The 13,235-nt window shown below is 40.1% G+C and overlaps 1 protein-coding gene across 19 annotated transcripts in view; it reads left to right on the top strand.

The window, feature by feature from the left end:
* The window catches only part of Pkhd1 (PKHD1 ciliary IPT domain containing fibrocystin/polyductin), a 487,582-nt gene that overhangs the window by 180,891 nt on the left and 293,456 nt on the right, over positions 1-13,235 (top strand). For all 19 annotated transcript variants that reach the window (XM_021197628.2, XM_029539264.1, XM_029539265.1 and 16 more), the window contains 2 exons: positions 9,938-10,148; positions 10,589-10,746. In XM_021197628.2, the coding sequence (XP_021053287.1) occupies positions 9,938-10,148; positions 10,589-10,746 (369 nt within the window). The remainder of the gene's footprint in view (positions 1-9,937; positions 10,149-10,588; positions 10,747-13,235) is intronic.

The raw sequence follows: 13,235 nt of genomic DNA, 5'->3' as shown, positions 1-13,235 counted from the left end.
CTCTCTCTCTCTCTCTCTCTCTCTCTCTCTCTCTCTCTCTCTCTCTCTCTCTCATCTGTAGTAGCATTAGGCATGACCCCTTGCACAAGATCCAACATTAGCATTGCTATAACCTGTTGGGTTATGGTGGGGTCCAGCATCTGTTCTGCCACAGGGCTCAGCCACTGGGGGGAGGCAGGATACAGGAGTTTTTGACTATGCTTACCTTAAGCCACGCAGGGCGGGTGTCCATCGTAGAGCAGCCCCCAGGAACACTGCTCTGGGGGGTGGGGGGTGCAGTCTGAGGCTGGACACAGCCAGAGCTGGCTTGGGGGTTCTTGGGCCTCCAAGGAAGCCAGGGCCATCTGGTTCTCAGGCTATCAGCCATTCAGGCGCTGCTGGATGTCATGGAAGAGCTGAGAACAGATTGGGGGTCCTCGGACTGGTTGGCCCTGGGGCCTGATGTGGGAGGGAAAGAGGGGCGCTCAGGCTAGTCCCATGTGCAGAGAGGCCTTATATAGGAGATAAGACAGTGGCTTTATAGCCAAAGGCCTCATGGTTTTAAGGCACTTATTGTCATGGTGGAAAGTGGATGAGTAAAATTGTATCCCACTTCTCAGGGATGGCCTGAGGTTAAATACCTTTTGCAGAGAGGAACATCTGGGAAGGAAAGTTTATTGGCTAAGCCCTCTAGGCCTTTAGGTACCTCATTAAAATGGAGATCTGACAGACAGATCTCTACCTGGGGAGTGGCATGGGGCATTGTCCTTACATAACTAATAACCACAAATCTATGGAGGGCTGCAGCTTCATACCAGGAGCCTAGTGTCTGGGAACCACATGAATTGCCTGTAATCCCTTTAGGGCCACTGGGGTTTCTAGCCTTAGCTCAACCAGGAACCAGGCTGCCTTTCATGGTCCTACAATCGAGGCCCCTTGGGGGCCCCACCCATGACCAAGAGCAATTCACTAAGCAGTAAAGTACTGATGTATATACTTGATGTATGTCTTTCACTAGTGGAGCTTGGGGTCTGAGGAATAACTTAGTCTTTAAGGTGGTAACCCTGAGGTGCCTACGAATTGCAAGCCTCAAAGTTTTCTGTGACAGAACTAAGGTGCGTATCATTAGACAACTTTAAGGGTGGTCATCTTTTCAGATACGTGTTGAATGCTGAAGAAAAACAGATGGCAAACTTGACTCTGATGTCTTGTAGGGCGTGTGTGACCTGGAGTAGGTGTCAAATGAGAGTCTGCTGTGTTGGATCACTCTTGGGATCTTTCGTTCCCGTGCTATATCTTTTCACTTTCATAAGGAGCCTTCTTCCTCAGACCATGAACTTTAACAGAAACCAACTAGATTTCACCTTTTCTTTCTAAAACCTTTTCCTCCAGGTCTGATCCTCCAAACAAGATTATTCTTTTTTATAAATAAGCAGTAAAGAGAACATAACTGACGAAATTGGAGAACATTCTTCTTTGTCTAAGTTTATCTAATAGGAGATGCCCCACCAAAACAGCATCAGTAGGAGTTCCAAATCCTTCCTGGACTCTGCCCAGCACTGTTCCTCTAGCTCTAGGTGTTCCCTTCTTGTCTTTTTAAAGCTTCAACTTAGAACTGTTTTGAAGATGTTAGATGCAGAACTAAAATATAAGAAACTGGTCAAGAAGCTGAAGAATAAGGAAAACACAATATCAGCCATCAGGCTGTGCTAGGAGAAGAGCAGGCAGGGATAATGCACAGGTTAATGCACAGATTTAAAAATAGAAAACAAGATGTTAAAGAGAAGGTGGTCTACACACTCGTGTATATCTGCAGGAGAAGGAATATTGTTTGATCAAAAAGATCAATTATTTGAGTGGATGGATGAGGCCATAAAACAAAGGAGAAGAGAAGAATCAGGGTGGTGTCTACCTCTATGTAGCAGTCCTCACCAAAGCCATACTGTGATGAATCTTTTTCTAATGAAAATACAACATTCTAAAGGAAAGATTAATAACCTTTTTATGACATATCAATATGCGTCTTTCTTGCTCCTCTTTATATTCATAGGTTAACAAGATTGTGTGTTTTTGCATAACTAATTGATATTCATCTGTGTACTTCTTTTTTTTTTTAATCTGTGTACTTCTTATACAGGGAATTAGTACTAGGGAAATGAAGCTGTTCACTTTATGTTTGTCTTCTCAGTGACAGACCAACAAGGATGAAAAGGAAGCATCACTGCTCTACTATGGGGCATATGCATATAGAAATCAGGAGAAACAGCTATCTATCTATCTATCTATCTATCTATCTATCTATCTATCTATCTATCTATCTATCCATCTTCTATGTATCTATGTATCTTTTATCTATTATCTATCTGTCATCTATCTATTGCCTAATTTGCCTATCTTCATTTCCTTTTCCCTCCCTCCCTGCTTCCCTCCCTCCCTCCTTCCCTCCCTCCCTCCCTCCTTTCCTTCCTTCCCTCCCTCCTTCCTTCCTATTCTCCCCTTTCTTCCTTCCTGCTTTCATTATTTCTTTCCTTCTTTTCCATCTCTTTTTTGAAAAGTCTTGTGAGTTTTTCACTTGGATATATTTTCTTTATTTACATTTCAAATGTTATCCCCTTTCCCAGTTTCTCCTGTGAAAATCCCCTATGCTTTTCCCCCACCCCCTGCTCCCCAACCTACCCACTCATATTCCTGGTCCTGGCATTCCCCTATACTGGGGCATAGAGCCTTCACAGGGCCAAGGGCCTCTACTCCCATTGATGACCAACTAGGCCATCCTTTGATATTTATAGCTAGAGCCACAAGTTCCACAATGTGTTTTCTTGAGTGGTGGTATAGTTCCAATGAGCTGTGAAGGTACTGGTTAGTTCATATCAATGTTCCTTCTATGGGGCTTCAGTCCCCTTCAGCTCCCTGGGTATTTCTCTGGCTCCTTCATTGGGGACCTTGTGCTGTGTCCAATGGATGACTGTGAGCATCCACTTCTGTATTTGCCAGGCACTGGTAGGGCCTCACAGGAGACAGCTATAACAGGCTCCTGTCAGCAGGCTCTTGTTGGCATCTGCCTAATGTCTGGGTTTGGTGGTTGTTTATAGGGTGGATCCCCAAGTGGGGCAGTCTCTGGATTGTCATTCCTTCAGGCTCTGTTCCAAACTTTGTCTCTATAACTCCATCCATGGGTATTTTGATTCCCATTGTAAGAAGGAACACAGTATCTACACTTTGGTCTTCTTTCTTCTTGAGTTTCATGTGTTTTGCAAATTGTATCTTGGGTATTCTAAATTTCTGGATTAATATCTGCTTATCAGTGAGTGCATGTCAGGTGTGTTCTTTTGTGATTGGGTTACCTCACTCAGGATGATATCCTCCAGATACCAGATGATGTCCTCCATTTGCTTAAGAATTTCACAAATTCATTGTTTTTAATAGCTGAGTAATATTCCATTGTGTAAATGTACCACATTTTCTGTATCTATTCTTCTGTTGAGGGACATCTGGATTCTTTCCAGCTTCTGGCTATTATAAAGCTGCTATGAACATAGTGGAGCATGTATCCGTATTACCAGTTGGAACATCTTGTGGGTATATGCACAGGAGAGGTATTGCTGGATCTTCCAGTAGTACTATGTCCAGTTTTCTGATGAGCTGCCAGAGTGATTTCCAGAGTTGGTTGTATGAGCTTGCAATCCCACCAGCAATGCAGGAATGTTCCTCTTTCACCACATTCTTGATAGCATCTGCTGCCACCTGAATTTTTGATCCTAGCCATTCAGACTGGTGTGAGGTAGAATCTCAAGGTTGTCTTGATTTGCATTTTCTCGGAGATTTAGGATACTGAACATTTTTTCAGGTGCTTCTCAGCCATTTGGCATTCTCCAGTTGAGAATTCTTTGTTTAGCTCTGTACTCCATTTTTAATAGGGTTATTTGATTTTCTGGAGTCCAGTTTCTTGAGTTCTTTGTATATATTGGATATTAGTCCTCTATCTGATTTAGGATTGGTAAAGATACTTTCCCAAAATGTTGGTGGCCTTTTTGTCTTATTGACAGTGTCTTTTGCCTTACAGTAGCTTGGCAATTTTATGAGGTCCCATTTGTCGATTCTCAATCTTACAGCACAAGCCATTGCTGTTCTGTTCAGGAATTTTTCCCCTGTGCCCATAACTTTGAGGCTTTCCACCACTTTCTCCTCTATAAGTTTTAGTATCTCTGGTTTCATGTGGAGTTCCTTGATCCACTTACACTTAAGCTTTGTACAAGGAGGTAAGAATGGATCAATTTGCATTCTTCTACATGCTAACCATCAGTTGAGCCAGCACTATTTGGTGAAAATGCTGTCTTTTCCCCACTGGATAGTTTTAGCTTCTGCGTCAAAGATCAAGTGACCATAGGTGTGTGGTTCATTTCTGGGTCTTCAGTTCTATTCCATTTATCTACCTGTCTGTTGCTTTACTAGTACAATGCAGTTTTATCACAATTGCTCTGTAGTACAGCTTGAGGTCAGGCATGGTGATTCCACCAGAGGTTCTTTTATTGTTGAGAATAGTTTTTGCTATCCTAGGTTTGTTGTTATTCCAGATGAATTTGCAGATTGCCCTTTGTAACTCTGTGAAGAATTGAGTTGGAATTTTGATACGGATTTCATTGAATCTGTAGATTGCTTTCAGCAAGACAGCCATTTTGACTATATTAATCCTGCCAATCCTTGCGCAAGGGAGATCTTTCCATCTTCTGAGATCTTCTTCAATTTCTTTCTTCAGAGACTTGAAGTTCTTATCATACAGATCTTTTACTTCCTTAGTTAGAGTCACACCAAGGTACTTTGCATTATGACTATTGTGAAGGGTGTTGTTTCTCTAATTTCTTTGTCAACCTGTTTATCCTTTGTGTAGAGAAAGGCCACTGATTTGTTTGAGTTAATTTTATATCCAGCTACTGCACTGAAGGTGTTTATCTGGTTTAGGAGTTCTCTGGTGGACTTTTTAGGGTCACTTATATATACAATCATATCATCTGCAAATAGTGATATTTCACGTCTTGCTTTCCAATTTGTATCCCATTGTTCTCCTTTTGTTGTCCAATTGCTCTGGCATGGACTTCAAGTACTATATTGAATAGGTAGGGAGAAAGTGGGCAGCCTTGTCTATTCCCTGATTTTAGTGGGATTGCTTCAAGTTTCTCCCTAATTAGGTTGATGTTGGCTACTGGTTTGCTGTATATTGCTTTGATTATGTTTAGGTATGGGCCGAGTTTTTCACTTGGAATAAAGATTTAAGTCCTATAAAACAAACAGGTCAATTAGTTTGTTTTAAGTGTGTCAACCCACGGAAGATTATTTCCTTTCTTCCCATGCCCATTTTGTAAAAGTGGTTCTCTGGGACTGCATAATTACAGATGAATGGCAGTGAACTGCTTGGACAATAATTGGTAGGAAGTACAATTATAAGAGGCCATCAGTGGGAGTAAATGAATAGTTGGTTGCTTTACAGGTCGACCTTGAGTGCCCAATGTGGTTAAACATTCTATTGAATTACAGGCTTTGTCATTTAAGCATATTCATAAATCACTAATCTTTCTTAGCTGTATTTTTATATAATCTTTCATTTGTGGTACTGTACAGGAGCTACTCAATGTGGACTTTAAGGTTTCCATGAAGAAAAAAGTAAACATTTGAAATGTGGAGTTCCAGTCATCCAGATGCCTTGCACAAATAACTTTTGTATAGTATTGTACACAGTATTTTGAGAACTGAAGCTACTTTCAAACAGTTGATTTATGGTTCTGTTAAGAGATTGAGAATTGTATTATCTTTCTAGTTCTTTGGTCCTGTATTTAAAAGTTCCATGTTCTGAATTCAGAGCTGATTATCTCATTACTATGTAAATCACGTCCTGGGAGAATTTTAGTTTTCTATATGTATACTATGTTAATACACACAAAAAGGGAAAATGAAAACTTCAACATTCATGCACCCATGATATGATGAGGGGAGATAAAGTTTACCTGTTGAATAACTACAGAAATTATTTAATTCTGACAAAATGGTAGTTGTAGGTTTCTAACTGTATCAGTTTCTTCAGACCTCCTTGAATCTGTTCAGCTTGTAGATATTTCAGTAGCTATAACTAAAATTGTACTGCCTGACCCATTTGGCTCTTAAAACATACAGGCTTTCCCCCACACTCCCATTTGCTATATGGCTGGACTCATCCTGAACTGCATGTCATCTGGAAAATTTGTGTACTTCGTTCAGCCCAAGGCATCTTTCATGCCAGTTTCTACTTGCTTTGACTTTCTTTGCCATTGTTTTCCATTCAGGAAGGTAGGATGCACCATCTCCTCCCTATCCTTGCTATTGTTAGCTACCCTGAGAATACTGAACATAGGTGTCCAAGGATGTCAGCTTCCATTTTCCCCAGCTTGTCAAACCTGAAAGTGTTTAATGCATAATAAAGTTTAGATGTTCCCTTGCCATGGCACCAAGTCCAGTCTAATTAAATAGACATTCAATGCTTGAGGTACTTGCTTCCCCATGTCTTATTATATACCACATAATATATATGCATATTGAGCACCTATTATTTACCAGACACTGTGATTAGCTTTGGTGTTGTTCTATTGAACAAAATAGGCATTGATTTTGCTGCCATGCTTACTAGGTGAGGCAGATAGGTAATTGCAGCACTATAGGCCAAGCTGAGGTTGAGTCAAGAATAATACAGAAGACAGGTAAGGTGCTTTGACAAATTACAACACAGATTTTGACTATCCAGGCAATCCTGGAGGCTTGCTTTATGGCCTCAAGTAATAACTCTAAAGAATGCAACATATTCTCTCAGGAGAATCTCAGAGAGAAGAACATCGGATATTCCGAGTGCCTTGTATTTTTATGTCCATCCTTAGCTATATGTACTATAGGCAGAAAAGGACCCAGATATGATACATGGTATGTCATCATTCTATTTCTTGCTTTCCTTATTTGCCTCTTTATGCAGTCTTATTCTCTAATACAAAAGAACTCATATAAATGGCTCAAACACTGCTTAGTTTTTCTTGTGCACACTTAAACCCCAGATACAGTCACTGATTTCTCCAGTCAGATGCTCTATGTCACTCTTTTGAGTAGGTTGAAAGAGGTAAGAAATAGCAGGACAGGGCTACACAAAGAAACCCTGTCTTGAAAAACAAAGTAAAAAACAAACAAAAAACCCCAAACAAACAATCAAACAAAACGAAGTAGATTCAGAAGTTCTATGGAAATTCTGGCCATCCCTAGAACAAATAAAGTTATTTTCCAACTTAAAAACAAAAAGCATCTTTACTATGTCAGAAGCTATAGAGTAGGAGTATCTACTTGGAGCGAATTGGAAAGTTAAAATAAAATTAATTTGGGCTTTTGTTACTGGGGTCTGAAGAGATAAACTACAGATGAGCCAACAGAAGAGAGTGGGATAGAACGACTCGCCACAATCTCTCTTTACAAGCACATGATAGGCATGGTCAGCACAAGCGCCATTTGCAGAAGGTCTAGCTTAGCTATTCCTTAAAATTCTCTTGACATCTTGAGTCTGAGTGATTGTATCTCATGAAAAGTTCAATATCTCCTGTAGATCAAAGTAGGAGGATGGACCTCAGAGTGTTTACAGGTTTCATATCTTAGTCATATACAGAAAGAATGATACTTTTGAAAAGAAAATAAATAAGTTATGAAGTAAGTTTCTTCATTGAAAAACCATCAATATTTGGAAAGACATGAGCTTATGCTAAACGTTAAATATGTATTTTAAAAGTCCCTGAGTTTCTTTGTTCATTTTGACTTCACTATTATTTATAAGAAGGATTAGCTGATGTATACGCTTCTTGTCTTCACTGTTGATTCGTTTTGATGCATGATAACAGTCATCCTGGATATGCAGGCAACTCTATCTTTTATACAGTCTTTAATACTTCACAGCATAGATGTATTTTTTATGTAGCTAATCTGGAACAGGTTAGAGAAATTCACACATATGTATATACAAATAAATAAACTTTATTTCATTTTATTATTCCCAAGGGTTAAGATGTACAAACAAGGAATAAAATTAAAATTATTTTCTTTAGGGATGATTTATGTCTTAATTTCCACCTGCCCTATAATTAGAAATTTTGAACTCCGTAAATATTTCTTAAGATAAAATTATTGCCTTGGTAAACTTCGGAAATTACATCATTAACCCAAAGACCTTTCTCAGCCTAGAACAACATGGCTGGTACAAGTGTCTGTGCACATACAGACAAATAAATAAAGAGGAAAGTTTAAAATAATTTGAAAATGATTTATTGTCGGCCACCCCTGCAGTTAGGAATTCAAGTATTATTACTTTACTTCTGTGTGGCAGGGGAGGACAGCAACTTGCTGTGGGCTAAAGGTAAATTATGATCTATTGCAAAGGAGGAAGGAGATGTACTGAGGAGAAGGGGAAGGAGTCGGGAGTAAGCAATGTATTTTCTGAACTATTGCTTCAGATAATGCCTTTAAAAATTTGCCTTGACCTCTGCTGGAAAATACCAGTGCAAATGGTGAATCAAATGGCATTCTTAAATCTTTGATAGTTAAGTGCATATGTGCTTAGGGTGGGGAGGGTGATAAGGTTGTGCCAGAGTACTGTGCCCACTAAGATATCAAGAGTCACAAGTGTCCCTGCTTCAATGGCTTGATAATATCATCCCAGATGTTCTCAGCTTTAGTTCAAAGTTATCAATTAACACACAAAGTACTAGGGTGACTATTCTAAAGTAATCTTTTAGTCTGCCTCCAGTATGTGGAGGTTAAACTTTTCATCTTGTCAATGAATGATGGGCTTCTTTCTACATTGGGATGAAATATCTCCCCTTTCATATTAAACATAAGAGTGAAATAAAAGCTCATTTTCCAAACATAAAGTGATACAGAGAAGGGAAAAAGTAAAACCTGACATAATTCAATGTCCTTTTCTTTTTTTCAATTTAATTATTTTTTTTTATTTATTCACTTTACATCCTGCTCACTGTTCACTTCCTGGTTACCCCTTCCCACAATCTTTTCTCCATCTCCCTTCCCCTTCTCCTCTGAGCAGGTGCTCCCCACTCCCCTGGGTATTCCCCCACCTCTATACTTTAAGTCTCTATGAGGCTAAGTGAGTCCTCTCCCACTGAGTTCAGATAAGACAGTTCAGCTAGAAGAACATATCTCACGTGCAAGTAACAGCTTTTGGCAAAGACCCCTCCCCAGTTGTTTAGGACCCATATAAGGCACGAGGGGATAGAGCAGAGACTGAGGCAATGGCCAACCAATAACAGGCTCAACTAGGGATACCCAACCCATGGTCAATCACCAGGTCCTGATACTATTAATGATACTCTGATATGCTTGCAGACAGGAGCATGTTGTCCTCTGAGAGGCTCTACGTAGTTGCTGACTCAGACAGATACAGACACACACAGATAAACAGTTGATGGAGCTTGGGGACTCTTATGGAAGGAGGAAGGATTGCAGCCCCAGAATGGGATAGGAACTACACAGGAATACCAACTAACCTGGACCCTTAGGACTCTCAGAGACTGAACCACCAATCATAGGACATACCCGGGCTGGACCAATGCCTCTCCACACTTTTGTAACATCTGTGCAGCCAGTGCCTTTTTTCAGTGATAGCTGAGCTAGATACTTCATTAACTAACATCTCATGAAATTGCCCTAAGCCCTATCCTGGAACGTCATCTAATTCTACCTCTCCATGTAGCAGAAAACTGAAGCCCACATATGCACATTTCCTCTATGCCACGTCAAGACTACCTTGCATGTAAATTTTGTCTAGTGGTATGCCTGTGTTTTTCATTGCACTATTCTGTCCTTGGCTGGTGGTACAAGCACCTTTTATAAAATCATATCCTTACTAACAATCAAGGTATCTGAACAAGTTTTCTCTTGGTGGCTTTAGGTTCAGTTCCAGAGGTTACTGTCACCTATCTTCAAGCAGCTGCACATGCAGGAGACACAGTGTTGGCTCTGGGGGAAGCGGTGGACTGGCACCCTGGGGATGAGGTTGTCATTACCAGTGGGATGACTGTAGAAGGTGCTGAAGCAACAGAAGAAGTTGTTGTTGTAGAAACTGTCCGCAATGCAGACCTCCATCTCAGGAACCCTCTGAGGTACTCAGATTTCAGCTTGGATAGGTTTACATGGAGGATGAGGGTTTAAGTGAATTGTATTCTGGGTATTTATCTCTTGATGAGATACATTAGCATTAAATAATGCTGGACATTGAAATGTAAATAAAGAAAATATCTAATAAAAATATTAAAAAATAATGCTGAACATTATGCTGGAAAAGAAAATAATAAAATAAAGCATGAATTCTGTGAAGATGAGGACTTCTTAAATGCTTTCTCTTGTGGGACTCTAGAATTTCTCTTAGCAAGTGGTCAGTGAATAGTTCCCACTGCTTAGCATGGTGTGTCTTACAGACATATGTATGTTTCATTATTGGGTATTTGAGTTCCTAAAAACATAGATATTCGTAAAGAAGAATCTATTTACTATTTCTAATAAGATGTTCCCAAGTGCACCTTACTCTCTTATTTTTTTTCAGATATTCCTACAATTTCAGAGAGAACTGGGTAGCTGGAGAGAATCATATTTTGAAGGCAACAGTTGCTCTCCTCAGTAGGAACATTATCATCCAAGGAAATCTCACTCTTGAGAGGGCAAAGCTTCTCAATTCATGTCAGGAGGCCAACACTGCTGAAGGTAGAAATACAGTTTGATGCCAAACCCAGAGTGAATACATGTTATCCTTGCCTATCCTTATGTCTTAGGATTGTGTTTTGCCTTCTTCATAAAGTCTTCGAGTGTCCATATTTTTCTCTAATTCTCAGACTCCTCTTGGCAGCTTGTCACTTCATTCTTTCCCCAACTTCCAAGAAGTAAAAGAAACAGACAAAAGGCAAAGCAAATAATTTAATGCTTTGTTCTGGGAAAACTTGTGTTAATGAATTAAACCTTGAGAATTGGGAGGCTGTAATGATTTCTTTAATCCCAGGCTTCTCCGAAATTGCCCCACCCAAGCCCCCATAATTCCAGAATCCTAAGCTTGGGCAGTTCATTCTTATTGATCAGATTTAGGGGGAGGGTTGTTTTCTGAGAGACCTACCACATACTCTAGGTAGAGGAGTTTAAGAGCCAATTCATCTTCTGGCAGAATAGCAGGCACTGAATCATACTGATGTGCCTATTAAACATCTATTTCAGGGATGGTTAGTTTGGGAGGTTATGTTTTGGTTTCCCAGGCTGTAGATTATGAGGGCTTTCACATGCTGGGAAGATATAATTTGTCAACTTTGTTACAGGATGGTGTGGGTGTCAAGGATGACTTCCAGGCATGAGCTCTGGATGGATGGTGGGGCTTTTACTGTGATGGGAAGAGGGGAAGGTTTTAGGGGTAGGAGGGTGATAGAACAGGAGTTTAATTTTGTACATGTTGAAACTGAGAAGGCAGGCCAGAAATTGAGTGGAGATTTCTGGCAGTGTCTGGAACCTGACAGAAATATCAGGGCTAGAGGTAAGGATTTCAGAGCTCTATGCATCGAGGCGCACGTATATACAACGTTGTGACAAAAGGGGTTGTTAGTAGTACAGAGTGATCATGGCCTCAATTGTTTTCACTCAAAAGGCATCAACTGACAAATATGTAATTTACTAAAAGAAAAAATGTTTTGATAAAAATGGGATCGAGTTGATAAACATCTACCATCACATTCTTGCCAAATTGGGATCATAATTGCACCAAAGCATATAAATACACAGCATTTAACAGGATCCTTCCGGTTTCCATCTGTGTCTCAGAGCTGACCCTGTGCCAAGCTCTCTATACTCAAATCCCACCAGGAGAGATATGGTCTCCCAGGAGTGCTGACACACCTGAGAACATGGGTAAGACCACCACTTCTGCTCCAAGGGACCTTCCGAGAGACCTCAGGACACAGGAACCAAGGAACAGCTGGAGACAGGAACCTTCTGGTTTCTGTCTGAGCCCTTGAGTTGACTCTGTGCCACAGCTCTCCATACCCAAATTCCTCTTGAGGACAGCTGCTCTCCCAGGAGTGCTGACACTCAGGCTTACAGGAAGGACAAGCCACAGTCAGAGAGAGCAAGACCAGATAACACCAGAGATAACCAGATGGCAAGAGGCAAGGGTAAGAACATAAGCAACAGAAACCAAGGCTATTTTGCATCAGCACAACCCAGTTCTTCTACCACAGCAAGCCCTGGATACTCCAAAACAAAGGAAAAGCAAGACTCTGATTTAAAAATCACATCTCATGACGATGATAGAGGACTTTAAGAGGACATAAATAACTTCCTTAAAGAAATACAGAAGAACACAGGTAAACAGGTAGAAGTNNTTAAAGAGGAAACATAAAAATCCCTTAAAGAATTATAAGAAAACACAACCAAACAGGCAAAAGAATTGAACAAAACAATCCAGGATCTAAAAATGGAACTAGAAACAATAAAGAAATCACAAAGGGAGACAACCCTGGAGATAGAAAACCTAGGAAAGAGATCAGGAGTTGTAGATCCAAGCATCACCAACAGAATACAAGAGATAGAAGAGAAAATCACAGGTGCAGAAGAGACCATAGAAAACATTGAAACAATAGTCAAAGAAAATGCAAAATGCAAAAGTTCCTAACCTAAAACATCCAGGAAATCCAGGACACAAAGAGAAGACCAAACCTAAGGATAATAGGTATAGAAGAGAATGAAAATCCCAATCTTAAAGAGCCACTAAATATCTTCAATAAAATTATAGAAAACTTCCCTAACATAAAGACAAAGATGCCCATGAACATACAAGAAGCCTACAGAAATCCAAATAGACTGGACCAGAAAGGAAATTCCTTCTGTCACATAATAGGCAAAACATCAAATGCAAAAAACAAAGAAAGAATTTTAAAAGCAGTAAGGGGGAAAGGCCGAGCGAAATATAAAGGCGGACCTATCAGAATTACACTAAACTGGTTCCTCACAAAATTGGACATAGTACTACCTGAGGACCCAGCCATACCTCTTCTGGCCATATACCCAGAAGATCTTCCAACTGGTAATAAGGACACATGTTCCACTAAGTTCATAGCAGCCCTATTTATAATAGCCAGAAGCTGGAAAGAACCCAGATGTCCCTCAATAGAGGAATGGATACAGAAACTGTGGTACATTTACACAATGGAGTACTA

Source organism: Mus pahari, chromosome 5 (assembly GCF_900095145.1).
Source record: "Mus pahari chromosome 5, PAHARI_EIJ_v1.1, whole genome shotgun sequence".
NCBI classification, from domain to species: domain Eukaryota; kingdom Metazoa; phylum Chordata; class Mammalia; order Rodentia; family Muridae; genus Mus; species Mus pahari.
The sequence above is the reverse complement of the archived record's forward strand: the minus strand, read 5'-3'. Positions and strand labels throughout refer to the sequence as shown.